Source organism: Gavia stellata, chromosome 33 (assembly GCF_030936135.1).
Source record: "Gavia stellata isolate bGavSte3 chromosome 33, bGavSte3.hap2, whole genome shotgun sequence".
Classification (NCBI taxonomy): domain Eukaryota; kingdom Metazoa; phylum Chordata; class Aves; order Gaviiformes; family Gaviidae; genus Gavia; species Gavia stellata.
The window spans coordinates 1,481,315-1,508,773 of NC_082626.1; the positions used below are offsets into that span (position 1 = coordinate 1,481,315).

General features: G+C 47.4%; 4 protein-coding genes across 4 annotated transcripts; all 4 read right to left on the bottom strand.

Moving 5' to 3' along the window:
• Nucleotides 1–1,005, bottom strand: LOC104261616 (keratin-associated protein 5-4-like). The gene is made up of 2 exons (XM_059832078.1): nucleotides 892–1,005; nucleotides 1–750 (listed from the first exon to the last, which is right to left on the bottom strand). The coding sequence occupies exons 1-2, from the start codon at nucleotides 1,003–1,005 to the stop codon at nucleotides 1–3; spliced, it is 864 nt and encodes a 287-aa protein (XP_059688061.1).
• A 7,726-nt stretch (nucleotides 1,006–8,731) lies between these two features.
• On the bottom strand, nucleotides 8,732–11,961 carry LOC104261615 (putative small proline-rich protein 5). Its single transcript, XM_009817738.2, has 2 exons — nucleotides 11,953–11,961; nucleotides 8,732–9,049 (listed from the first exon to the last, which is right to left on the bottom strand). Exons 1-2 carry the CDS (start codon nucleotides 11,959–11,961, stop codon nucleotides 8,732–8,734), a joined length of 327 nt encoding a protein of 108 aa, XP_009816040.2.
• A 10,384-nt stretch (nucleotides 11,962–22,345) lies between these two features.
• On the bottom strand, nucleotides 22,346–23,290 carry LOC104261614 (loricrin-like). The gene is made up of 2 exons (XM_059832079.1): nucleotides 23,285–23,290; nucleotides 22,346–23,032 (listed from the first exon to the last, which is right to left on the bottom strand). The coding sequence occupies exons 1-2, from the start codon at nucleotides 23,288–23,290 to the stop codon at nucleotides 22,346–22,348; spliced, it is 693 nt and encodes a 230-aa protein (XP_059688062.1).
• Nucleotides 23,291–25,911: 2,621 nt separating this feature from the next.
• LOC132319989 (loricrin-like) lies at nucleotides 25,912–27,459 on the bottom strand. The gene is made up of 2 exons (XM_059832081.1): nucleotides 27,252–27,459; nucleotides 25,912–27,152 (listed from the first exon to the last, which is right to left on the bottom strand). Exons 1-2 carry the CDS (start codon nucleotides 27,457–27,459, stop codon nucleotides 25,912–25,914), a joined length of 1,449 nt encoding a protein of 482 aa, XP_059688064.1.

Consider the following 27,459-nt stretch of genomic DNA (forward strand, 5'->3'; position numbering starts at 1 on the left):
TCAGCAACCCTTCTTGATTGTGGTGCAGCACTGCTGGATGGGTATGCAATACTTCCTCATGGGAGAGCAGTATTGCACAGGGCTGCAACACACCATAACGGGCTTCTTCTTCACCACGTAGGAGCAGCAAGACAGACATCCAGAGCAGCAGCAGGGCCGGCAGCCACAGCAGCAGCAGGGTCGCTGGCCACAGCAGCAGCAGGACTTCTGGCACACCTTGGTACAGCAGACGGCCTGCTGGCATGGGTCACAGCAGGGCTTCTGGCATGGGTCACAACAGGACTGCTGGCACGGGTCACAGCAGGGCTTCTGGCACGGGTCACAACAGGACTGCTGGCATGGGTCACAGCAGGGCTTCTGGCATGGGTCACAGCAGGACTGCTGGCATGGGTCACAGCAGGGCTTCTGGCATGGGTCACAAGAGGACTGCTGGCAGGGGTCACAGCAGGGCTTCTGGCATGGGTCACAGCAGGACTGCTGGCATGGGTCACAGCAGGGCTTCTGGCACGGGTCACAGCAGGACTGCTGGCATGGGTCACAGCAGGGCTTCTGGCACGGGTCACAGCAGGACTGCTGGCATGGGTCACAGCAGACGGACTGCTGGCATGGGTCACAGCAGGGCTTCTGGCACGGGTCACAGCAGGACTGCTGGCATGGGTCACAGCAGATGGACTGCTGGCAGGGGTCACAGCAGGGCTTCTGGCACGGGTCACAGCAGATGGACTGCTGGCACGGGTCACAGCAGGGCTTCTGGCACGGGTCACAGCAGATGGACTGCTGGCATGGGTCACAGCAGCATGGGTCACAGCAAGGCTTCTGGCATGGGTCACAGCAGATGGACTGCTGGCATGGGTCGCAGCAGCAGGACTGCTGACATGGGCTGCAGCAGACGGTCTTCTGGCACGGGTCGCAGCAGATGGTCCTCTGGCACGGCTGGCTGCAGCACACCGTTTTGCTCTTCACGACGGAGCAGCATCCAGTAGAGCAACATCCACTAGAGCACATGTTGTTTGTAGTGTAGTCAAAGCTTGCAGGAGCGAGGACCTGAAACACAGCATACTTTCAGATACAACCCATCTTTCCAAGTATATAGATGTGTTTTATTTAGGCATACAAATGCTGCCGTCTAGGCCTGTGGGTGATAGCCATATCACACACCGCTTCCTATTTATTTGTCTTGAGTTGCCAAAAAAGATCCTTACAGAAATCAAGCCACCTGTCACTATCCTGGCGATATTTGTGCATCTTTGGAACTATCCTGGGAACTAACTTTCCTGTGCTCATCCATGAAGATCACTCCCTGAATTTCCATCCCAAGAAGCTTATTTTCCACTGTGCTCTCTCTACCAACTGTCTTTTGCAGTAAGCAATAGACCAACAGGCTAGGAAAATCTGGATTTCGGAGTGAGCTGTAGATCATAGACACATAGAATAGTTTGGGTTGGAAGGGACCTTTAAAGGTCGTCTAGTCCAACACCCTACAAAGATCAGATACAAAGACACATTTCAATTCATTGCTTGACCAAAACCAGATGAGAACCATTGCTATCAAGGAACACTGCTAATAGGTAACACTTACCGTGCTAACTGAGTGGTGCAGTTGAGTGAGGAGCAAAGGGACAGGGAGACCTTTTATATAGCTCGAAATTGTCCTGCCGGAAATGAAGTACCCCACAGCAATTTGTGATTTACGCACTAAGCCTATACTTATTTGTTGAATGTGCCTTCATCTGTGTAGTCTTTGCCTCATTGTTTTTGACCAACCCCTCAATTTTGTGTTATTATCAATTTGTTCTGTAAATTTTTTACAATTTTTTAATGTCAAGTTAATTCTTGTGTGATGCTTGTGAACTGCTTAAAAGGTATGTTTCTGCTCATTTTGCATATGGTAACGCTGTTACATTGAGATGCTAGGTGGCTTGTTCAGAGCTAGTGAGTGCTCAATTAACATACAAATCATAATTAAGACTGAGGAGCAGTGGATTCCAGAGGCATGCAGAGGCCTTCTGGATGTCAGTCACTCCTCAATACGATTTTTTTAAATAGAATTCCAGCAAGTGTAATTCCATGGCCCTGTGTTTTGTTTTTGAATGCAGAAATGGTGAAACCTGATGTCTTTCTTTGGGGTCTATGGTCATCAGAAGGGAGAATATGTAACAAAAAGTTCTTGCTATCTCATCCCTTGCTGCCTCATCCCATCCGTGCATGGGAAAACACATTGGCCTTGCCAATACCACAAATTTTAGGTGCAAAGGACTGTGCAAATTCATCATGGAAATTTGGAATAGAGTTTGGGTCAAATCGGAATCCATATTTTTCCAATTCCTTTTTGGCATCTTTAAATAAAAGAAAAACACAAAACTTTTCTGGAAGTTTTACATCCTGTTTCTGCTTAGCATAACTTGATCTGCAAAATTCCTATTCCATTTTTTAAGTTCTAGTATGCCCTCGAGTAATGAAAGATCCACCTACGGATGTTATTCTTGGAATAACTCTATGCTCAGTTCTCAGTCACCCATTGGCAGTCATTAGTGTTGAAGTTAATGATCATGTTGCAATTATTCATTAATGATGTTAATATTTATTTTGTATGGAAGCCTGAAGGCCTCACATGATGCCCTGAGCATCTTTAGGATCTGAAATTAAACTGCGTCTTCTTAAAAAATTATCTCTCTCCGGTCAGAGGGAATTCACGGGACCCGGGACCGTGACTGACGTGATTAAATGTTTTGTTTCTGAGATCACCCTGAGGAGCTCTTGCTGCTGCGGGGCTGTGCATATGTGGGACCAGAGCACTAAATGACCCTTGACCACCCTCCCCTACAGCATACAGCTTCACTGGAGATATCCTGATTGTTGCTGAGGTGAAGGAGAGACAATTCAGGCTGTTTCTTTTCATACAGAAACACAGTGCGATCCAGATCACAGGTGCTGAGGACAGGACAGGTCATCGTGAACCTTCAGTTTGACTTCTGGTGACATAAAGCATCGTTTCCACTCAGTTTCTGTTGGGTAACTACTGTTTTCATCTGGCCACATCCCAGCTTTTAGAAAGCTACCCAGTCTTGCTTCGAAGAATTCAAAGGACCGTGGAGTCATCACTTCTCCAGGCAAGCTCTTTCCAAGGTCAATGTTCCTGTCCACTAAAACACAGGCTTTGTTTCCTGTTGAGTTTGGGCTTCATGCTAATGACCGGGTTAGACTAGGTCACTACCACATATTATGATCTAATTAGTGATAGAGATTTACACCAGCTGAGTTACCTGCATCTCAGCTAACAATGAAGGAGGCTCATGGCAACCTGGGAGATGGCCGGGAGGGGATTTCTGAGCCTGCAGAGAGATAACAGGAGACTCCGACATTAGAAACGTGGAGGAACCCAAGCAGTGAGGTAAAGTAAGAGATGTTGGTCAAAATGAGGCAGTTTTCTGCATGACTTTGTACTGATCTGGTGCATTGCTTCATCCAGTGTCCCTCTGAGTCAGAAAAACCACTGCTGCTGTTAGAGCTGGATGTGAGACCCATACCAATTTTACAAGAGGAGTTTTACGAAAGAAAAGATTCAAATTAGATAAAAAAATTCCCAGTTAAATTTCCCATTGAGTGAATGAACTTAGCAGGCTCCGTAAGATGCCCAGAGTAACACCACTCTGTTTGTTTGGATTTGAGAATTATGGACTCAGTGAAGCAATCCTCGCCGTGAAACAGTGAAAGCAAATTCCTCCTCATTAATCCTTAGGGGTTTGCTCATGGGTTATCCTGGTTGTCGAAATCCACTGCTATGTTATTTAGCACATACTCAGCAGAGCAGAAATGTTCCTCTAAGCCATCTAGAGTGTCAGGTATCGAGGAATTCTTCTCTTGCCAAATGTCTACGGTCTCTGTTTAAAAAAAAAAAAAAAATTCTAACAAGGTAAAGCATTCATAAAGGCTTTGGTCCTTGATGTTCCAGGTGTTAAACCTCTCCAGGGCTGACAAAAGCTTAGAATAGAATAGAATAGAATAGAATAGAATAGAATAGAATAGAATAGAAATGAAACGAAACGAAACGAAACGAAACAAACAAACCAAACCAAACCAAAACGAAACAACCTTCGTTCTCATTTTCTCTTATTGCTGCCATTTCTCATCCTCAAGTTAATGGGAACTTCAAGCATGAGCACAGCAGAAAGCATAACCAGTTCAGAGGCTTTGTGCCTTTCGTGGGACTTGGAAAAGGAAGAGGAAATAAAATGTGCTGTGATTAGTCACAGAATAGAAAGCTGGAGGCCTGGGGCAGCAAGGGAAAGTGAACGTATATACTTGAAGACAAACCCACTCCTATGGACAGAAAGCCTTACTGACTCAATACCCAACTGCAGAGAGGTGAAAAAGGAATAAGGAAAAGAGTTTTTAATGTAGCTGCCAAGGGTCGCATGGAAATGAGCCATCTCTTAGCAATGGCAACAACTCGAATGTAGGTGAGTAATTAATTGCTCTCTGCATCCCGTTTGCAACTTTTCCTTTTTAGCAGGCTGTTCCTCCATAATGACAATTTTCTCCGTAAGCTATAAATAACTAAATCCAATTACTTATATACCAACTGGTCATTTACTAGGTACTTGCAGTGCCCGGCTCATCCAGCCTATTTCCCATGCCTGCCCTGGGATGGATGAATCACGCTGGGGAAACCTTCTCTCATTTTACACTGTAGAAAACGTTTAATTGAGGGTGTTTCCAAGACAGGTTCCAAACCATGCAGGATTTGCTTTGTCTTGTTTCCAAATATAGCAGCGGCTTTTAAAGATCCTGTCTGCAGTAAAAACATGAACATGCAGGCCAGGCCCCTGGCTGTAACTCTGAAACCCCCATTGCATCTGCTGATCTCAGTGCAAATATCTGGTTTCACCCGGAGTTAACCCAACGTGTTTCTCCTAGCCCTCTGCGTGCGGTGCAGCGCTCCTGGCATCACTGGTGGGTGCCGCGGGCATTTTCCTTGACTTTCATGTTTCCTTGGCATTCCTCCTAATTTAGCTATTTTCACCGGTGATTAAAGCATGGCTTTAAAACCATGCGAAAAAAACAGATGCTGCCAGACAAGCAGATATGACGGAGCAGTGACTAAAAACATCCAGAACTGTGAGGTAGGCTTGAAAAACAATTTTTATTATCTTGATGGAGAATGAGGCAGCAAAGCAAGAAAGAAACTATTCCCAGCAGATGGTGTGCTTTGCATCGGCAGAAAGAAGATAAAGAGCTCAAAGCTCATTAAACCGAGAGACTTCGTCCTAATACCACGATACCCTCCAACGGTTTTAAAAGTGTTTGTTGCAGACAAGCGGCATGGCTGGCAAGCGATGAGCAAGGCGATGAGCTCGAGGCTTTGGCAAGGAGCAAGCATATGGATCCAGGTGCCGGGGGTCACATCCTGCTGCTAGTACTTGGGGCATGTCGGCGGCAGCTTGCAGATGTTCTTGGTGTACTGGGGGCAGCAGGGGGCTGGGGGGCAATAGCGCTGCACGGGGGGGCAATAGGTTTTCATGGGGGGGCAGTAGCGCTGCATGGGGGGGCAATAGGGCTGCAGAGGGGGACAATAGGTCTTCACGGGGGGACAATAGGTCTTCATGGGGGGGCAGCAGGGCGTGTACTTCTGCACAGGCTGCCTCTGGATGGTGTAATGGCAGGAGGGCCCCGAGTCGTGGCAGGAGGAGCGGGATCCGTGGCAGGAGGTTTCGTGGCTGTGGCAAGATCCACGAGAGCACATCTTTCTGGAGTATCGGCAAAGCTGTCAGGAGGAAGAGATCAACGTGGTGAGAGGAGCCCCACATCCACTTCCTATATTCCCTCCCCCTTTCTTTTTTAATAATACTTTTCTGAGCTCCCCAGCCAACTCTTTCTCTCTTTCTTTTTGCCTGCCTAATCCAGACCGAATGCACCGTTGATCCTGCCTAATCTGCAGGGCTTCCTCTGGCAATCGCTGTCTGAAGCTGGGTCCCTGCAAGCCGATTCAACGAGCCCCATGAGCCACACCCAAACCCCATCTCGCTTGTGAAACAGCGTGGAGCTTGTGTCACCTGAGGATCCCTTCGTGTGCTTTTGCTGCACCTTCCCTGGTGATCCCTGTCCTGCCATCCACCGTTCGCCCTGCCTGCCTCAGGGCATTGCAAACGTGCAAGCAGAAGGCATGTAGCTAAGTCCCAGTTCCCAGAAAGTCCGTAAAAACCTCTAGTAGAGTTTTCTTCTCTCTCAGCATGAACAGAAATAGTAAAATTGGTCTTACCCTCTTCAGCTACAGAGACAAGTGTCTGGAAGTGAAGGCGAGCGACTGAGGAGGACTGGGCTGAGCGATCTTTTATACGGCTCCAAGAGGTTATCTCGGATGTGAGACACCTCTTTGCAATGACAATTTAATGATTTCCGCACTCAATCCCACAGCTGTTTGCGCTATCCTATTTTTAGCGTTTCCTCTTTGACGCACTGTATTTCGTCCTATAGGTAATTCCTAATGCAATTCCTATAAGGATTTTGGAAGGCATTTCTTTCCCATTTCCTGGAGACTGACACTAATCTCTCATAGGTGTTAATTAGCTTGCCAATGGGCAACCGGGATTGCATCAGTGACAGAAAGTTCTTTACGTATGAGAAACGCTGACTCCTGGGGTAGGCCTACCGTTTTGCGGAGGTGACAGCTCACGATTTTAATTTACGTGTTGTTGAATGCCAGGAGGCAATGGGATTACCAGCTGCAACTCATGGGTATGACACGATGCTGGGAAGTCTGGCGTGATCTCTTCCGTTCCCTGGTACGGCAAAAAATGCAGTATTTCTGATTCTTCGCATGTTCCTTGACTTGCCAGATGAGTTGGCTGACCCCATCAGATTGTTCCACATGTATCAAAGGTTGTTTAGTACTTAAGATGAGAGCAAAATGTCTGTCGATGAGCTCTGAACAAGGTGTGAGTATGTTAAGTTTTCCTGTTCCTTGGTTTCTCTTTCCCTTCACTGATTTTTTATACTTTTTTCACCTGACCTCACCTGCAGAGCAGTCTGGAAAGCAAAGGATTCAGAGAAAGTAAGCGTTGGAGCTGACATTTGAACACATATTGCATTTTGTCAGTAGCGGTGAAATTACGGGCACTAGGGCTGGGTTTATAACCCTGTTTGACTCAGTCTTTGAAGCATTAAGAAAATAAAGCCCATAACTCATTGACTTTGGAAAATGTTACCCATTAGAGTAATTTGCTAACTGCTAAGGAGAAGCTCTCTTTTTCTCTCAAGTACGGGTGTCCTACGGCTTTTCTTCACACTAGTGGCGATATAGTTGTGGTGAGTTTTGTGTAGCAAGGGACGATTACACAAATTACTCGGGGACATTTTGTGACTCAGCTGTGGGTCCAAAACCAAGGGAGGCTGCAGCTGCCCGGTGAGTGAAGCCGGAGCTTGTGTGACAGTTCTCCTTTCCTCCATGCTTTGACCTGGAGCATCTTCTCCAACCTTAATGATTCCATGATTCTGTGATTCTGTGATTCTATGTTCATACCAATGTTCCTCCAAAATCTTTCCACCACCTCAACAGCCTTTCGAAACTGGGGTGTCCTCAGGTTACACCCACTCAAAAAATGTTTCTGAATCTTTCAAGCTCAGATCCTGCTAAGGAAAACACGATCTCTATGGAGTTGTCACCCGTTGCTTGCAGTTCTTTCATGGGAGTATGTAAGGGGACCCCAACCTACAGTGATGAAATGTCATTTTTAGAGCAATGTGGGAGTTGATACTTGCTCGCTTACAGACAGCAGCGTTTGGTTTACGAGCTCTCCATGATAACGTATTGTGGTGCTCAGATCTGTGTTGTGTGAGCGCACAAGAGTCTTGCATGAGATGGACCTTCCCTGGGCTAAGCCATTTCTCTGCTCCGAAGTATACACTAGTGACAAGCAACACTGGAATATGAAAAAGAAGTTTCTGCCTTCTGTTTTCAGAGGCTCAGCGCTATTAAGATATTTGAAAATATTTATATCCCCAAGTTCTGAAGTTGAGCTTGGAGTAAATTATTGCATGTATTGAGTAAGAATATTAGCAACTGTGAACTACTTATTCCTCTTTCATGTGATGAGCTAGGCTTGCCTCCGAAACAAAAGAGTTTTCATTCAACTGTCTTTGATCTCGTGGTTTTCAGAACAATGGGACAAAAATCTATGTAGACCAGCTCATCGTCTGGGGTGAGCAGGGGAAACTTTCTTCTGGTTTTCTAGGTGCTTGCATGTAGGTTTTTGGTAGTCGAGAACTTTTTCCTCTACTACTGTGTCTGTTTTCTTCCCAAATGAAAGTGGGAATTGTTATTGGCCATCAACTATTGGGACACTTTGAGAGTATGTGGAAATTTGACTGAAGAATCCAGAAAAAAAAGGAAAAAGTCTAAAGGAAAAAGTGAATAAAGAAATTGAAAGACAATGCGGGTCTCATGAATTGTAAGATTTATTGTTTCCCACACCCAGATGAGCCTGAAACACAAGTGCATGGCATAGAAAGATTCCCAACAGTAATTATGCTGTGAATAATTAGAAAGGACATTTCCTGAATAATTAGAAAGAATGACACCTTGGATGGTCATTAGGGGAACACTTCATCCAGAGCAGCGGTGAGGCACATGGCAGAGACCCAGGGATTTCAGCAAGGATGAGACCATCTGTGGTCACAGCGTCCAAAGGAGGAGCGAGCCGATGGGTCCAGGTGCCGGGGTCGGATCCTGCTGCTAGTACTTGGGGCATGTCGGCGGCAGCTTGCAGATGTTCTTGGTGTACTGGGGGCAGTAGGGGGCTGGGGGGCAATAGCGCTGCATGGGGGGGCAATAGGGCTGCACAGGAGGGCAGTAGCGCTGCACGGGGGGGCAGTAAGGCTGCACGGGGGGGCAGCAGGGCGTCACGTAGCTGTACTTCTGCACAGGCTGCCTCTGGATGGTGTAATGGCAGGAAGGCCCCGAGTCGTGGCAGGAGGAGCGGGATTCGTGGCAGGAGGTTTCGTGGCTGTGGCAAGACCCACGAGAGCACATCTTTCTGGAGTATGGGCAAAGCTGTAGGGAAGAGAGAAAGAGACCGTCAAGCTGGCACGGCTGCTCCACTGTAACCTTCTGCATTTTCCTTGATTCTTTTTCTGTAGTATCCTGGTTATTTTGTTTTCCTCTATTTTGTAATATATGGGATATCTTGACCCTGAAAGTGATACTGCCTTTTCTTTTGGGGGATAGTCTACAATGGTCTAGCTCTGATGGGAATTTCTCTACCAAGTTGCTACTGTTGGCTTTTTAAGGTAAAAATTACTTCTAAATCTGCACTGACTTGTCTGAGATCTCGCTCCCTCAATCACCAGCTAGTTTGGGAATTAATTCCTTGCTGGGTCCCAAAGACTCTGTGCCTTTGCAGATCTAGTACTTCAATTACTCCTATATTGCTGTCATCCCATCTGCTGTGAGCAAACCATGAGCATCCTTTGCGTCGCTTACATGTTCAGGCACCCAGTCACCAAAAATAAGAAATTTCTAAGACAAAGGCAAGGTCTAAACGCAGAACTTGTCAGCTAGAAATCCTGTGTGAGCTCCTGCTGCTCAACAGTAGATAAATAAATATAATCCAACTTACCCTTCGTTGGAGCAAGCAAGAGGAAGAGCACCGAGAGCTGATGCTGAATGAGGGAGGAACAGGGGATGGTGAGCTTTTATATCTTCCAAAGCGTTGTCCGAGAAATTATGCATCTCTTGGCAATGCTGACAATTAATTAAGTAGTCATGTTCATATTTATCTTCTGTGTCTAGTTTCTAGCATTTCCGATTTGGCACAGTCAGGAAAAACAATTATGACTTTTTCCTTAACGTGTTAATAGGCAATGAATTTCCCAATCTGCTTTATAAGGGAATTTTGAAGGCAGTTGCATATTTACATATTAAAAACGAACCTAACCCTAGAGTTATTAAGTGATTTGTCGTTGGGCAACCAGTATTGCATCAACGTACAATTCAAAAGTGTTGACTCCTACTCTGGATGCTGCCCCTTGGTCTGCACAGCAGACTCACATTTTGATTGATATGTTTTTTTCATGACACAAGGGACTGTAATTAACAGCCACAACTCACATGGACTCTACTTAGAGGGAAGTCCTGTTGACTAGCTCAAACGCACCTAACGCCTCAACACCGGAGATGACGCTAGAAGGACGTCCCCAATTCCGAAGTTTTTCATTCCATTTGTGAGCCCGCCAACCATCAGCTTTTTTCCCCTTGCGCCATGGTATTATCCTATTTACATTCCTCCTGGAAGAAGATGATTTCAAATCCTAAGCAGGAAGGATTTGTGCTGGGAAGCTATCGCCTATTGGCATCCTGTTTTCAGATCCCAAATCGCTTCGGGCTCCTGTCTTACTTAAGCGGTTTTGTAATTTTTACTCATTGAAATGCTTCACTATTTACTGCCGAGTTTCTCTCATAGTGGCCCAAGACTTTACTTTAGGACAATGAAATGGGTAATCATTCCTGTCCTGTGACTTTTAGCCAGGAGGGTGCTTGGAGGAACTCCTCAGGAGCATCCCATGGGTCAGTCCTGTTGCAACTAGAACAAGGGGGTCTTAAAAGTTGCTTACCAAGTTCACAAGGAAGCAGCTGTCCCTACTGAGAGGTCTTCATATCTTTCAGAGTTTATTTTCATGTCAAATTTGGGAAAAAAGAATTTGCTACTCTGCCAGCAGTTTTGTGAATTGCTAATTCATTCTGAATTTGAAAATACATCCCGGGAAACCATGATTTCTTGTTCTGGTTGGGTTTTTTAAAATTTATTTTTCAAGGCCATGATTTAGGGAAAAAAAAAATTTAAAAAGTCTTTTAAAGCTAGCTCTTGTTTAGGAAAATCTCACCAACAGCCTTCTGAACAGCCCTGCTGTAATAAGCAATGTAGAAATGTAATAAGTAATGTAGAGACGTTTCATCTAGATGGATAAAGTATGTTTTGGGAAGGCCTTTATGTCAGGTCTGTCGTGTAGAGTGCATTCGTCTCACCCTTTTCTAGATACTCAAAGTTAATAATTAAAGCTGAAGCTAGTTGTCGAGCTCTCTGTGAAACCGATGCAGAGAAACAGGCACTGGCAGAAGGAAGCGAGCGATCCTGTTCTAGAACAGACGTCTCAGCTAGATGGGCTGGCGACTGGGGAGATAAGAATAGTCTTAGGTTGTAAAAAGTAGAGAGAGATTTAGCATTAATTTTTAAGTGTGTGTAATTTTCATTGAAAAGAGTAATTTGAAGTTTAGTGAAAGAAGGGGGGTTAGAGAAGTCCTCTAGGCACCTATTTGCCTTTATTAAACACCTCAAAACGTTTGTAACTCTGAGTCAGAGTGACAAATGAAGTATGAGGTGCTATAGAAGAGGGAACTGAGAAAGACAGTCCTAGGCTTAATAGGGTACAGGTGAGCTCCCTGTATGCTGTCCATAAATGCATTCATCTGTCACAGAAATGCATCTGGAATGACTGGCTTTCATTCCTTTGGAATCTTTAAGGATGTGGGCATTTTGTGATAAGTTTGAGAAGAACAGAATGAGAAGCGGTGACTAAGAAGTCAGAGGTAAAGATAATCCCCAAGTAAAGAGGTCAAAGGATAAACAAATCATAAACGTCTTCTATTTTTGGAAATGAAATTTTATTGTCTCATTTGCATGTTTGGAGGCTGACACATCATGTGTAAGCCACTGCCAGCAGAAATAATTCCCAGCCTTTTGGAAAAGAACATAAGCAGGGTCTTGCATACTAAAGAAATTAAAACACACCAGATTTATATTTTGAAGAAAATTCTAATCACAGATGAGATATTCGAAGATTCATGCAAGCCAAAAATGGGAAAGGAGATCCAGTGATTCAAGCTTTAGTCATTGAGAGCATCTAAGGAAGACTGAGCCGATGGGTCCAGGTGCCGGGGTCGGATCCTGCTGCTAGTACTTGGGGCATGTTGGCGGCAGCTTGCAGATGTTCTTGGTGTACTGGGGGCAGTAGGGGGCTGGGGGGCAATAGCGCTGCACGGGGGGGCAATAGGGCTGCACAGGAGGGCAGTAGCGCTGCACGGGGGGGCAGTAAGGCTGCACGGGGGGGCAGCAGGGTGTCACGTAGCTGTACTTCTGCACAGGCTGCCTCTGGATGGTGTAATGGCATGAGGGCCCCGAGTCGTGGCAGGAGGAGTGGGATTCATGGCAGGAAGACCGGGATCCATGGCAGGAGGTTTCATGGCTGTGGCAAGACCCGCGAGAGCACATCTTTCTGGAGTATGGGCAAAGCTGTAGGGAAGAGAGAAATGGTCATGCTGGTACAGCAGCCCCAGTGTACATGAGCATACCTGCATTCTCTAATAATTCTCTGGAATCCCCCATTTTCTTCCTAATTTCTAGTTCTTCAGGGATGAGAAAGTGATTTCAATGCTGATTAGGTATTGGGATGATTTATATCCCCCACTGAAAACATGACCTTTTACAGATGCAATTTGCTTTTCAGAGAAACGTTACTCAAAACATCCGTTGCCCACATGCAGCCCCAGACCCTCCAGTGTCTTCTACTCGAAAACTTCGAAGCCTCTTTTCCTTAAAGTCCTCTGACTGTCCTCCCTCTGTATTTTCCAATCTTTCTGTTGTTTTGGTTCGGCTTGAGCCTCTGCCTGCTAACCCTATATTCCACTTGTCATTTGTGTTAATGAAACAGCTCTTGTGGGTAAGAAGAACTTGGTCTCTGGCATGATCGAGGTCCAGAGGTGAGGAGTGAATATCATACTCCAACTCTACCAAAGCTTGTATGAAAGCAGCTGGTTTCATACAGAAACTCAAGAGAAACAGAAAAATTGGACTTACCCCTTCAGCAACAGGAATGAAGGTGTATAGGATCAGAGAAGTGAATGAAGCAAATTGGGATGAGAGACCTTTTATACTCTTCCAAAGGGTTATCTGGGACATGAGACATCTCTTGGCAAGTGTAACCTAATTACATATCCCAGCCCATTTCTATCCGCTGTATTCAGCTTCCGACATTTTCCCTTTGATGCACTGTGCTTTTAGCATTGTAATTGTCCCATAGGTTATTAATAGCACTCTAATTCCTTTGCCTCCCTATGAAAGAGGTTGGAAAGTATTTCACACAACGTGAAGCCAATACCGAAGAAACTAATGGATCTGGTCATGGACAACAAGTATCAAGTGGAAGAGGTGTTTGTAATTCAGAAGTACCAATTCCTCAAGCTGTGCTGGGATGTCACATGGGCCAAGAGCTAAACGTGATCACACCTCCTTGTGAAAGAAACATGATTACTAATGTTAACTCATACGGATTATGTTTAGGGCAGGAATACTCTAGCTGAATTGCTCAATGATACTGGATATTTTAATGAGAGATTCGGCATTAGCCCAAAGATGTCCTTCATTGATAATTTCAACCTGTCTGCCTGGTGTATCCTATCAAGAATTTCTTTTATTCTTGCTATAGATGATGTTTTAGTCTAATTCTGCAATACGATGTTGATGGCAATGATATCAAGTCCCGGAGCAGAATGATTTGAGGTGAACCCATCAGACTAAGTCCTGCTCACATTCCCGGAAATAGAGTTATTTTCTGTTCCTATTTTCCTCTGTCCTTCTTTAATGTACTTCTAATTTTTTCCCAACTTTTTAATTAAAACTTCTCTTTAGTTTACTTTCTGGAAATTTGTAGCAGTTGAGGTTGTGAGAAGGTGGGTCATGTGCCTACCTCCAGAATAAGGTTTAAGATCTTTAATTTCACAATAACGTTGAAGATGATATTTGGACTATTAGCTGGGACAGAGTGCTAGTACTGCTGTCCTGCTTTCAGTACTCAGCCACGGCATCTCTGCAGCTCTTATGGAAATATGCATTAGACAGGGCCATAACTCAAGAAAAAATAAACAAAACAGCGTAATGTGGTAGAGGTAGATGCTTCTGAGCCTGGATTTTCCTGTGAATCATGGATAACTTCGGTCTTCCTTTCCGTGTCTATGTACAGGTCATGCCCATCTAACCCAGCAATTACATTTTCTTGTCCCATAAAAGGCAAGGATGTGTCAACACCGGCATAACATTGTGGATTAGACATCAGGCACAACTGATTTTGGGTGATGCTCTACTGACTCACTGGGATCCCTCAGACAGGTCCATTTGCATCTGTGCTTCAGTATCACAATGTACAGAACAAACCTATAAATACTTTGCTGCAAAGTTTTATTTAGAATGCAGTTAGGCAGCACCTTGAGAAATCTTTGATCGTGTATGGGAGTAAATCTGCTGTCATATAACAGAGAGAAGATGGTAAAAATAAAAAAAAAGGGCATCAGATGTAAATATTGGGAACCAAACAAAAACGGCTGTGGTCAGGGGAGAACAAAGCCCCCATTCTCCAGGAGTGCCTCACTGCTGAAGCCTCCAGCTCTATAAAATTTCCCTGTTTCAGGCCATTCCCTTCAGTTTGACTTTACTTCTCCTATTGCTCCCCTGTTGTTGACTAAGGTATGTGATTTGAGTGGTGATCGGGAACATTTATGGACTTATTCGTAAACTGTAGCTCTTGTGTTTATCCACTTAGCTTGGCTCTGCCTAAATCCAAACTGCTTGTTTATTGTAAATAGTGCAAGAGACAGATACTTTGTATGTAATTTTTATTGTATTTCATTGAAAAAGGATATCTAATTATGGAAAATAACAATAAACTTTAGGTTTTGGAATAAATATGTCACAGGAAAAAGTATCTAATATGTCATACAGAAGATATCTTATAGATCATGATAAAAAAGGGGTTGAAAACAAAAGTCCAGATTTGCTGTAGGTAAGTCCTCAATTTCTGGTTAACCCTGCTTATCTTGAAGTGCAGTAGAGAAAGAAATTGCACAAAAAGATATTGCCTTGCTTCCATGACCAACCTACCTCTCCTTTAGGTGCATCCCATTGCCCAAAATGGCATGCTTTTCTGGGAGGGAATCCTTCTTCAACTTGAACTCAACCTGGTATGACCCGGCAGGCTCCTGGCTGGACACCCAGCGCACACCTCTCCTCTATGCCTACGGCCCTGGCTGCGCCCGTGGCAGAGACTCATGCTGGGGTGGCCATGACTATCGGCACTCCACCTACCACTGCTCGGTCTGCTCCGAGCCGGCACCGTGCCAGGGAAGCAGGTCTTCTCCCTGTGCCGGGGAGCTGGTGAGCAGCTATGAGGTGTGCGGGGTATGCCATAGCTATGGGGTACGTTTGGAGGGGTGTTACGAGGGATGCTGCAATTAATGGGAGACCAGGTTGTGTGGGACTCCTACCTTGGCGTGGTCCAGGACTCTCACGTTGCAGCATTGCTGTATGCAGCCACAATGGCACAGCCACCAGTGCTGTGTGGGAGCCCAACACTTGCCCAACACTTGTTTTGTGCTGAGAAACGTGCTCTGCGTGCAGGCCCCCCTTGCCTCTTGCTTTTCTAAAGTTTGCCTTGGGTGTATCATGCTTTTTGTGGTCTGTTTCTTGCCCACTCCTGCTGACTTGATTGACGCACTGTCCAGAAAATGTCCTCTGCAGAGGTTGCCCTCAGCACATGCATCATTGCTGCTGTGGCCTTCGTGGCAGGGGGAAGGTGGGGACAATTCCCTGCTGAATTTATGCAATACGCTTTCCTGCTTCCCTTCCCAGACATGTGTGCTGAGATAACAAAACTTCATCTCAGGAGAGATTTGCTGTCTCTATTCGTCTTCTTAAACGAATGACACAACCTGCAGCGCTTCAGTTTAGCCGAGAGCGTAGGTGAAAACTTGGACTGCTTAGAAAGAATTAAGATAGGAGATTTTATCTCCCCTTCCCCCAGACACTTCCAGTCAGACTCAAACCCAGCCCAGAGCCTCCAGTCTGGCTTGGTTTCAACCTCCCGTTTGGCACAGGATGGGTTTGGCACTGGCAGAGGGGTACTTGGGTGTCTGGGGGAACGGGGACCGTCGGTGGCACCACGCAATGCCTTCATGCACAGTCAGAGCTGCACGTCTCTGACCCCGACGTTCATTCCTTGCACCTGCAATCATGTACCTTGCATATGGGAATGATGCTCCTCATTATTTTAATTAACAGTAATAATAAAACAAGTGCTAATAATAAGTTTCTTGTTCCTTTCAAAGATTCAGTACAAACCCTTTGCTAATTAAATATCTAGCGCATTACACACAATACTGCTCTCATCCCACAGAGGCATGAATTCCTGCAGCGATCTTCCTCCGTGCTGGTGGACACTGGAGGAGAACCTGGGGATGAATCTAGTGCAATGGGAAATACAACTGCTGCTTTTTATGGCCATCTGTCCATTTGGTATTCCTTTTTTCTACACCTACAAGGGAAGCTCGGAAATTTTATGGTTTCTGCTGAGAAAAGTTAGCTTAAACCTTGGTAGGAAGTGGGAAAATTATTTTCTTTCACAATCTTTCTCTTGTTTTCCAGACGTACGTGGTGTTTACAGCACTAGAGTTCACAGTGGGAGTTAAGGCTGCAGAGCATGGCCTGACTTAAACCCATATCTAGGCAATATGGACTCTTGCTGGGATTTTCAAATAAGGTAGAGTTACCTTGCACAAAATATCTATCTAACCCCATATTCTCTATTTAGAACAGGTCAGAAGGAAGACTAAGTATGATGGAGTCCTTCCTCTGCTTACACCCTCTTGTTTATGGTGATCAGTGATTTTCAGGCTTCCTAGATGGAGTCTGCTTTTGTGCTCACCAGCCACGTACGTATTACAAAGCTGAAGCTTCGCTTTTAGCTCCTTCAAAATGTGTCTGTGAGGATCTGAGGCTCGGGGCCAGTTGTCGCAGAGCCAAGGGCTGGGATTAATGAGAGATGATGATCTGCACCTTCAATCCCAGACAGCTTTTCCAAACCCAGCACCTGGATTTGTCTGGCAGACGCATAAGGTGTGGGGAGTGGAGAGCTTTGACACACCGCTGCTGTTGAAGTGCAGTGGGAAGGGGGGGAAGCTGTGAAAAGCAGCTCTCGTTAATAAAGGTGGGCTTGGGAATGATGCTGAAGATAAGGAGGAGGGTAACGGTGGAAAAACACTAGGACACCAGCATGTTTTGTGAGCTTTAGGTTTTAATATCACATCTTTGCTACCGGAGACAGAAGCAGGAAATAAATGGATTGAAATTCCGAGCGCGCGAGGGCAAATCACATTTCTGCCATGCTAATGCCACTTTGCATTATCAGGAGCGGGGAGAGGTAATTTGTGCTGGAGGGAAGGGGCAGGACCTGCCCAAGCTCAGGGCTGCATCTTGCGGAGGAGAGGTGTGCGCTGACCATCGACTCGTCCTCGCCCCTTCACTTCTGCTGCTGCGGGGGCCACTGCACCGGCTGCTTGATCTGCTGTTGCTGCTGGCAAGGAGCGGGGGCCACCGGCACCTGCCCGGGCACGGTGACCACGGGGCACTGGGGTTGGAGGACCACCACTGGTGTCACATCCTGCACGGCGCTGACTTCGTGGCAGATGACCTCCTCGGAGCCGTGGCAGGACCTCTCGTTGTCATGGCAGGAGGAGCCCCCGCTGTGGCAGGAGGAGCTCTCGGTGCTGTGGCAGCCTCTGTCTCCACGGGAGCACATTTTTCAGTTGGTGCGGTGAAGTCTGGGAAGGAGAGACCTTTGTCATTAGATGCATGAAGAGCAACGTGCTTTCCCCACTCTGCCTTGGGTTCAGATTTCCTTGACGTGTTTATGAGCCTGCCAGGGCTCAGCAGGATTTTCCTGTCTGCCCATCCCATTTCCCTGGCTTGGGGCTTCGTTCCCGCAGTGCCGGATGAGCCCACACCATCTGAACACCCTCATGAGCCCCCCCAGCAGCCCGGATCTCCATTTCTGCTGGGCTCTGTGAGCCATTTCCCTGCTCTCCCTTGCTGCATCCCATGAGCACTCATGCAAGACACCTGGGATTATCTCAGGGCTGTGTAACGGAGGAGCAGATGCGCTGTGGGCTGCCAGTTTATGCTGCACCAGCAAGAGGCATCTTGGCAAGGGTCTGAAAAATTTGCAGCCTAGAGGGGTCCTGGCACAGCCGGTGAATTTATAGCCAGGACTGGTGATATAAGGGCCTCGGCAACATACACTTTAGAAGCCAGATGCTCAAAATGAAGACTCCTGTGCCTTCCTCCCTCCTTGTGTCCTCTGCTCCTTCTGTGCCCTGAAGACCCTTGGCTGGCCAGTGCCCCATTTCCCGAAGCATGAGGAAAATCCTCTGTGCACGTCTAAACCCCCCGTCTGAGGAGAGCTGAGATTTCAAGGAGGCAGAAGGCATCCAGGATGCAGCCAGCTGAGCTGAAGGCTGTTCATGCTACTCCTTCCTCTCATAGTTTAAATCTGCCTTCTCGGTTCTTTCCCAAATTTCTTCAAGGACAGCTTAATACTTTCAGCTCCTGAAGATTTACCTTTTCCAAAGGAGCTTAGTAAAGGAGTCGGGCTCACAAGTGCAATTAAAATTCCCAGCTTAAACCCAAGGTTTCTTATGAAAGATCATTACTGAATCATTCATTCCCAAATCCCATTCTTTACTTTTTTATTTCCAGTTTATCCTTTGGAAACTAGGAATCCTGAGCACTGAAGAAATCCAGATATATCTACATGTGATAAGAACAATAAATTTGCTTCTTAGCATAGGCAGTCTTGAGACCAATTTTGATAGTGCAAAATTGCCCCAGCCACTGAGGGAAGAACTTGGCTCCTAATAATCCCAGCACCTGCAGACAGACCCATCTTTGTAAGAGCATAACTGAGCTCAGATCAGCAAATTCTCACAGGAATGAAATGTTAGCGGTGTAGTAGAACTTACCTCGGCTGTGAAGGCTCTGAAGAAGGAGCGGAGCTGAGTGAATGAGCTGCTCTCCCACCAGAGAACTTTTATATGGTTCCTAACTCTCTTCCTGAAAATGCAATAAACCCCTGGGGAAAAATGACCAACGTATTTACAAAACAGCCACACCTCTAATTATCCACCACCTTCAAAAGCTTATTCAACCTGGTTTCTTTGATTGACTTGTCATACAGTAGATTGTCTTCCTTGTGTTACAAAGCTTTAATTGCCACCCTGCCCCATGAAGGTTGTAATGCACGAAGAGTGAAAACCGTGTGGGTGGCTTGACTGTCTCACCGTCATGCCCGGATGAGTTTTAGATTGCAAAATGGATGGCAAAGGTGGCTCTTCTTTGGGTTTCTATCCTCCTGAAACCTCTTGCCCAAAGTCTGGCAGGGAGGAGAGGTCATGATGTCCGGTCACCTCTAACTGCTCTTGGCAGGACCGGGGTCTTGGCAGTGGACAAGAGCCACCACGTTCACGTCCTCGCCATAAAAAATGGCAAATTTTTAGAAAATCCTCATCACATGTCCTCTGAAAGTATCTTTAAAGTTGTCTTCACCCTGTTAGACATCTGCAGGTGCCAGAAGCTTAGCAGCCGAGGGTCCCCTCTCAATCTCCTCTCTCTGACTGTGTCATTTCCCGGAGCAATAAAACCAGGATAATGAAGCCTGTGGCCGCTGTGGCAGGCTCCAAGAACTCCAACTGGAAAGTGACCTGACAAAGCCAGGTAGCGGTACAGGCCACTTTTGGAAGTTTTGGTTTACACCTGTGAACACCCCAAAAATGTAGTGCGGTTTCTCTACCTGTGTCCACCTACTTCGTGTCTGATTTTATAGCCATCTCACTGATATTGACATAGTTACCACTAATTTTCATTGCTGACATTTTTCCTGGCCAATACCAAAAAGCCCCGAACAGAAGTGCTCTTTTAAAATGTCTGTTTTTCTAATATTTTAAATTTTTTTTTGATTGCCTGCCTCTGAAGCAGCCGTTGTCCGTGATGGGAAACGCGTGCCTGCAGAAGCCGCTTGGGCAAACCTTGCATTCATGAGTAAGCTGTGAGTAAAGCACTAGCTCAGAGGCCATGTACCCGAGCTCACCACGCATCTTGAGCTCACCCAACTCTTCCCTGGGGCTGGACGGGTGCACCCTGGGTGCAAAGCAGCGGACTGCTGCAAGCCTGGGGCGCTTGGCTGGCCCTGGTGCAATCAGCTGTGCAACCATGGCTTTGCAACAGCCCCGGTTTCTCCTTTCCCCCTCCCATTAGCAGCTTGACTGTGCAATTTCAGCAGGGCTCACTGTGTTTTTACTCATTTTGCATCTTAACTCCCTCTGCAAACATGGGAGTCACAAGGTTTTGTTGGGCAGAGATCGACTGAACATCTGAAGCACAGGGGTGGCTCCCACTTGCTATCTCTAAAACAATTTCTTTAGTTTCTATCCAGCAGCGCCAGGTAGTGACTTTCATCAAGAAGCCAGATTCGTGTTTACCGTTCAGCCTGCCTGTTTACAAACAGCCGAAGCAGAGGGGCCACGGCTTTTGCAAGCATCGACACGCTCATGGATGCAGAGTCCTGCATTATCACAGTTCGTCATCCATGAAGGATGACTCCTTCCTCCCCTGTTGCACAACGAGTGGGGAGGAAATCTGCATGTGCAAGTGCGCATGCGTAAGCCCGCGTGTAAAATCCAGCCTCCGCCTGCTCCCAGCCTCATGCTGGAGGTGACCCGCAGTCTCTCCAGTGTGCAGAGAAAGGCAGTGGGATGCAGCCCCAGCTCCTCGTGTTCAAGCTCTGGATGCAAGAGCATCCTCCTTCTCCCTTGGGTCTATTATACAATTATATCATCTAGCTCGGTTAACATCTAAGCTTGTGGAGTGCTTTTTGATGCAAGCCTCAAAGAACCAGCCAGGTGGGACAGTGAATAAGAAATATACTTTTAGTGTTCTATATTTTCTTTTTTTTTGGGGGGGGCTGAAATTTTGGGGTGGTTTCTGGTCAGTTAGTTGAATAGACAAGAAGTTTTTGAATACTCCAGCCTCTAATAGGTTTTCTGAAAGTCTCTTGGAAGTTGTTTGAGCTTTCTGAGTTCTTTTGCTACTTTTGATGCTATCGGTTGAAGTAGGGAAAATAACACAAATCAATAATGAAGTGGTAGATTTTAGAAATATAAGTAGATGCAAATAAATGATAAAGCTGTTAAATTTTAGAATGGAATTTAATATGGCTGGTGACAAAACCTTGTGTAATGTTCCCTGCACCACAGTCTTACAACATTTTACAGCATGAACGATACCCATTGTGACACCAAACACAGGGACAGAGCTCAGAGGATTTTGTTTTTTGTAAGCTGTGGTGTTTTACAAACATCAGGGCAAAGTTTTCTGGATTTTTATTGAGCTGAAAGGATCAAAATCCCCACAGGTGGGTGAAAGCAGCAATGGTAAAAAATATTCTAGAATGTACTTTTATGGTCTTTTGTTTTCCTTTTAAATGGGCACAGATCTATGGGTGGTTTTTTCCTTCATTACCAATATTTGGAGGAGTCAAAAACCCCCAGAGAACAGTCCCAAAACACTAATTGTGTGGCAAATACCACGTAACAACTGGTACTGGATGTTCAAGCCTCCCCCATGCTGTCCCATCAGCATAGCACAGAGGAACCATCTTCCCCCTGTGCCTAATTTAGGGCCTGATCCTATCAAAAAATGTCATGAAGCAGGTTACTGCGAAGAAGCAAACGAGCTTGTTCGAGTTGCCTCATGCCACTGGTGCAAGCATAAGGTTTACGTACTCTGGCTTACAACATCACCTGCAATCTCTCTGGGACAGGAGCCTGGCGTGTAATTGTTTCCAAGTAAACAACTTTGTACTCCCAAGGTCACGCTGTAAATAATAATCAGTCGGAAATCACCTGGGAGTTTTGCATATCTCCTTAACGTATCTCGCAGAGTCTGGCCTGCGTACCCATGCAGAGGGTCTTGGCAGGACACAGCGTTTCCATTTGATGGGAACAGCATGGGGGAAGCTCTGACTTCAGCAAGAGCAAAACTAAGAACCTTCTCTCGCTGTTGAAAATGATGTATTTTAATTCTATTAAAATAAATATTACATTTGAGTATGGTTGTAAGGTATATATCAAAAATGTTGGAAGATAAATCTTGTGTTGTGAAGTAGACTCCTTGAGTATGTGTGCGTATTTTGAGTGAAGGAGCCAGAAATTAAAGAAATCATTCAGATACTGGAGTTTCCCACAGACTATGAAGTTTTATTTTCCAACCCATGAGCAAAAGGAGATAGGGAGAAGAACATTTTCCCGTCACCAAAGCACAAATCACTTTTCCCAGCAGTGCTTGCAGCAGCGTTGCTAGCACAGCCCGATGCGAGGGATGCAAAGCTCCCTGACCGTAATGACATGGTTGGGGAAAAGCTGCATTACGGCACATCCAGGGCACTTCTGCTTGAGCAGGGGCTGCTGCTGGGTCAGTCACTTCTTCTGGCTGGGGGGCCAGTGGTTGGTCTGCTTGCTCTGGTGGGCCTCCATGTCGGGAATGACCACAGGGCATTTCTGCTGCATGGCCTGGGAGGACTCACCGCCTCCAGAGCTGAGCTCTGGGCCTGAGCACCCCCCGATGCCATAGCCCGATCCTCCGCTATAGTATCCTGACCCACCACTGCCCCCACCTGTTGTTAAGGCTTTTTCTCTTGGTGACCCATCGTATCCGTACCCAGAGCCTCCTCCCGCGGTGATGCCCAATTTCCCACTGTGGCAGATGGATCCTCCACCACCCCCTGAGCTGCCAATGATGTTCTGCCCTGAGTCCTCGCTGCTGCACCCTATTCCCCCCCCGGTGCCGTGGACTGGGACTGTCCCCCCTGCAATGCCCCAGCCAGATGTTCCCTCACTGTCACCGCTGGTTATTACAACAGATCCATCACTGCCACATCTGTACCCCCCTGCAACGCCATAGGTGGACGATGTTGGCATGGGCTGGCAGGATGAAGCTCCCCGGCTGTAGATGACTGAGCCTTCTCCACCACAGAAGAAGGAGCCATGTCCCTGGAGGCTCGAGAACCCCCCGCTGCTGCTGCAGCATCCCCTGTGGTGTGAGCAGATCTCATTGCTGTAGCCCCTGTGCTGGTGGGCACATCTCCCTCGGAGACAGTGATAAATCTGAAAAAGAAAAAAAAAAAAAAAGAAAACCTGCACTGTTTTGCTTCATTTTTGCATCATGGCAGGCGGGGGGAGGCTGCAGGTGGTGTGGTCAGAAAGGCAATGCCAGGCTTCAAAAGAGGGCACTGGCCAGCCGTTCTTCAAATGCAAGAGTATTTTGACTCTTACTGGGATAGTTTTTCTCTTTCTTATCTCCAGGGCATATTACCAGAGAATCAAAATCTGAAATATATTCTTTCAACATCTAATAACCGCCATGGTTTTCCCCGCTCATTTTCATGACTGTAACTGCAGAGCTGTAAAAATAGCAAGGATGACCCTTGCTTCTGTTTTTAAACTGCTGCAAGAGCAGTGGATCAAAATTTCCGTGCAAGATGATGTTGCTGGCTGTATTATTGCCATCGTTGCGTAGCTTCCCCAAAGGTCTTTTCTGTAAGGTAATTGGCAGAGCCATAGCAGTATGTAACTATTATGAAGTACAGCATAGGCTTGTTATTGTATAACATAAAAAATGTGTCCCGCACATTGCAAAGACATTCAAAACTGCAAAGACTACGCAGTCACCACTGTGCTGGTCCCACTACAGACCCGTCTGGGTTTTTAGCCTGCTCAGCCCTATGGCTCCCAGTCCAGTGACCTGACTTCATCTTGCTTCATAGCGATCTGATCTGCACCATAGCAGGAAACCACACAGATCCCGAGAACTTTGCTATGGATGCTCAGGCAGCATGGGTACTGCTGCAAGCACGTGTCAAGATCTCAAATGAAGCTGTCTCCCATGAATATGAAATAATAAAGTCTCAGAAAAGAGCAGACTTACCCTCCTCAGCCATTGGAAACACATTTAGAAGATAAAAGTCGACTGAATGAAGAGCTTTAACGGACAGGAACTTTTATATGGTGTTTAGCATATATGGGAAGTGAGACACCCTAAGGAATGGCAAGGATTTATTTACCAATCAAACTCTGATTTCAGTGTTTGCTTTGACTCATGACATCTGATCGATATCTGTCCTTCACACTGCTTGTTGCATTGCATGCGGCAGTAATTGCTACTTCTGCTTAATGACCCTATTCCTGTGCTCCTGCCCTAAGCTACGGAGGACCTATTCTGCCCCCAGTGAGGTGGCAACACTGGGGGAGACCGGGGGAGGTGGGTGGGAGCGTGGGTGTAGAGAAATGCTGAGCAAGAGGATTAGCAAGAGTTGGGCAGAGGGTGGTGGTGACTGGGTCCTGCTCAGGGAAGGGGCAGGGAGGCTGCGGTTCAGCAGTGTTGCAGCGCTCGCTGCTCGGGGCATCACTGTAAGGGTGGGTGTGATCAGTGGGTACCCAGGAGAAGGGAAGACAAATGCTCAGAAAACAGCATGTTGATCCCTCCGGCATGTTACTGATGGCTCCAGTGGGAGATTTTTTGAGGAAGACATTTGCATCTGAACCAGAAGCTTGTTAAAAGTGAAACACCTGGCTCGGGTATTTTGCAAGGGTGCTAGAGATGCTCTGAGAACGCTTAGGGGCCCTGGAGAGAATTGCAGAGGTGTGAATGTCCTAACGCTCAAACCCACTGTGGCTGGATTACTCCTCTAATGAAGGATTATGCCTCCAAACTCCTTCCTTTTGCATTTTCATATGCTGTGTCCTTCCTCTGGCTTGGAAAGAGCACCAAGCACCAGGGACTCCAGGGAGACTGATCCGGAGGGCTGCAGGGGATACGTGTTGTGGCCATGCCGGTAGTGCTGCCCCTCACCATGTCCGTGCTGCAGCCTGTGGTGCTCCAGCTCAGCCCTGCAGCACGGCTCTTGCAGGCTGGACTAGGTCTGATCAGCTCTGAGCAATTTTGCCATGGGGACAATGAGTCTCAGCTTTGGCAAAAGGCCACGTCTACAGGGCAGAAAGCAGTGCACAGGGGTGGTGGTGATGCCCTCGGCATTTCAAAGCAGATTTCAAAAGGTTGGGCAAGGAGGGATTAAGACCTGGAGGCATGATTTGGAGTGTGTTAAGCTGCCTGAGGGACTTGCTGCTGGTTTTATTTCCTTCTGCTTGGCCCAGGGCTGATTTGGCTGACCCAGCGTGTGAGATTTACCCTCTGGGTAGAGCTGCTGTGCGGTTTGCAAAGCTGGGGGAGAAGTGGAAGGATGGCAGGGACGTGGACGCTGGCATGGTGTTACTGGACACCCTGGGCAAGAACAGCTGCTATTGAGGGTCAGCCCCAGTCCCCGCTTTTCAGGGCTGAGCCTGATGGGTTTGGTCATGTCTTCCCAGCAGCACTTCATTGCTCCACAGACATGGTCATTGGGTGCTGGCACCTCAGAGGACTTAGAGCCATGAGCTGGGATGGCTGCACCATGCACAGGCACCAAAGGGATGGTGGGTGCTTGATGTTTTAGGCTGTGCTGTTACTCTGTCACGGACTCCAAGGGGAAAATGAAGGTGCAAAATCTCTGGGGCTGCAAACTGGGTGGTTTTAGACCTGCATCTACAGCAGTGCAGTATTGAACCCATCATCTTCTTTACAGAGAGGAGTGAAATGTTTCATTGGATAGACTTCTAGCTTCCAAGACTGTAAGATGATGCTTGAGAATACAAGAAAAAACAAACTCCCAAAAAAGGCAGCTTTGAGATATTATTACATTTATTAGATATAAAAAGTGCTCTTTGGAAAAGCAGCAGAGCCTTATCAAAAACATCCCAACACCAGCAGCAGGGGACAAGGCTGTTCATCCTGGAGTTCCCAGGACAGGGATGCAGCATCAAGGGAAGAGAAGAGAAGAGAAGAGGACATGCTGGGAAGAAACAGGCAAACGGAGTCAGTCTGGAGGGAAAAAGGTGACATGGCAGAGGCAGGGCTGTTCTTGCTGAGTGCCAGGGCTGCCGGTCGCTGGTTACTTCTGGTGGATGGGGGGCCAGTGGCAGGCCTGCTTGGTCTGATGGGATTCAATGTGGGGAATGACAATGGGGCATTTCTGCTGCATGGACTGGCTGGACCCTCCACTGCCCCCTCCGGAGCTGATGATGATTGTGTGGCCTGAGGAACCGCCACTGCCACCACTGGATCCTCCACTGCAGCATCCAGAGGATCCCCCACTGCCTCCACCTCCAATGATGGTCTTGCCTCCTGAAGACCCACCACTGGATCCCCCACTGCAGCAGCCTGATGAGCCACCTCCTCCACCACCTGAGCTCACAATGATCTTCTGGCCTGATCCCCCACTGCCACCACTGTATCCTCCTCCCATACTGTAGCCTGAGGATCCCCCACTGCAGCATCCGGATGATCCTCCACTGCTTCCACCTCCAATGATGATCTTGCCTCCTGAAGACCCACCACTGGATCCCCCAACGCAGCAGCCTGATGAGCCTCCACTACCTCCACCTCCAATTATGCTCTTTGATTCTGAAGACCCACCACTGGATCCTCCTCCCATGCCGTAGCCTGAGGATCCTCCACTGCAGCATCCAGAGGATCCCCCACTCCCTCCACCTACAATGATGATCTTCCCTCCTGAAGACCCACCACTGGATCCCCCACCGCAGCATCCAGATGATCCTCCACTACCTCCACCTCCAATTATGCTCTTTGATCCTGAAGACCCACCACTGGATCCTCCTCCCATGCCACCACTGGACCCTCCACTGCAGCATCCAGAGGAACCTCCACTCCCTCCACCTACAATGATGATCTTGCCTCCTGAAGACCCACCACTGGATCCCTCACCACAGCAGCCTGATGATCCTCCACTACCTCCACCTCCAATTATGCTCTTTGATCCTGAAGACCCACCACTGGATCCTCCTCCCATGCCGTAGCCTGAGGATCCTCCACTGCAGCATCCAGAGGATCCCCCACTCCCTCCACCTACAATGATGATCTTGCCTCCTGAAGACCCACCACTGGATCCCCCACCGCAGCATCCAGATGATCCTCCACTACCTCCACCTCCAATTATGCTCTTTGATCCTGAAGACCCACCACTGGATCCTCCTCCCATGCCACCACTGGACCCTCCACTGCAGCATCCAGAGGAACCTCCACTCCCTCCACCTACAATGATGATCTTGCCTCCTGAAGACCCACCACTGGATCCCCCACTGCAGCAGCCTGATGAGCCTCCTCCTCCACCGCCTGAGGTGACAACGATCTTCTGGCCTGATCCCCCACTGCCACCGCTGTATCCTCCTCCCATGCTGTAGTCTGAGGAGCCCCCACTGCAGCAGCATCCACCTCCTCCACCGCCAGAGCTGACAATGATCTTGCCAGAGCCCCCGCTGCCCCCGCCGCAGCTGCCCGAGCCGGAGCCCCCGCAGCAGGAGGAGCCCTGCGCTTGGTAGCTGGAGGAGCTGCCCCCGTGGCAGCAGGAGCCCCCGCTGTGGCACCCGCTGGACTGGGAGGACGTTTCATGGCAGCCTCCGGAGGTCTGTCTGGAGCACAT

What these genes read in the sequence shown, in the direction of transcription:
- LOC104261616 (XM_059832078.1), bottom strand. Translation starts at nt 1,005, where the DNA reads ATGTGCTCTAGTGGATGTTGCTCTACTGGATGCTGCTCCGTCGTGAAG. An exon ending in GCGACCCGTGCCAGAAGACC is followed by an intron (nt 751 to 891) that starts GTCTGCTGCAGC and finishes GACCCGTGCCAG; the next exon opens with AAGCCCTGCTGTGACCCGTG.
- LOC132319989 (XM_059832081.1), bottom strand. Translation starts at nt 27,459, where the DNA reads ATGTGCTCCAGACAGACCTCCGGAGGCTGCCATGAAACGTCCTCCCAG. An exon ending in CAGCTCTGGCGGTGGAGGAG is followed by an intron (nt 27,153 to 27,251) that starts GTGGATGCTGCT and finishes TTGTCACCTCAG; the next exon opens with GCGGTGGAGGAGGAGGCTCA.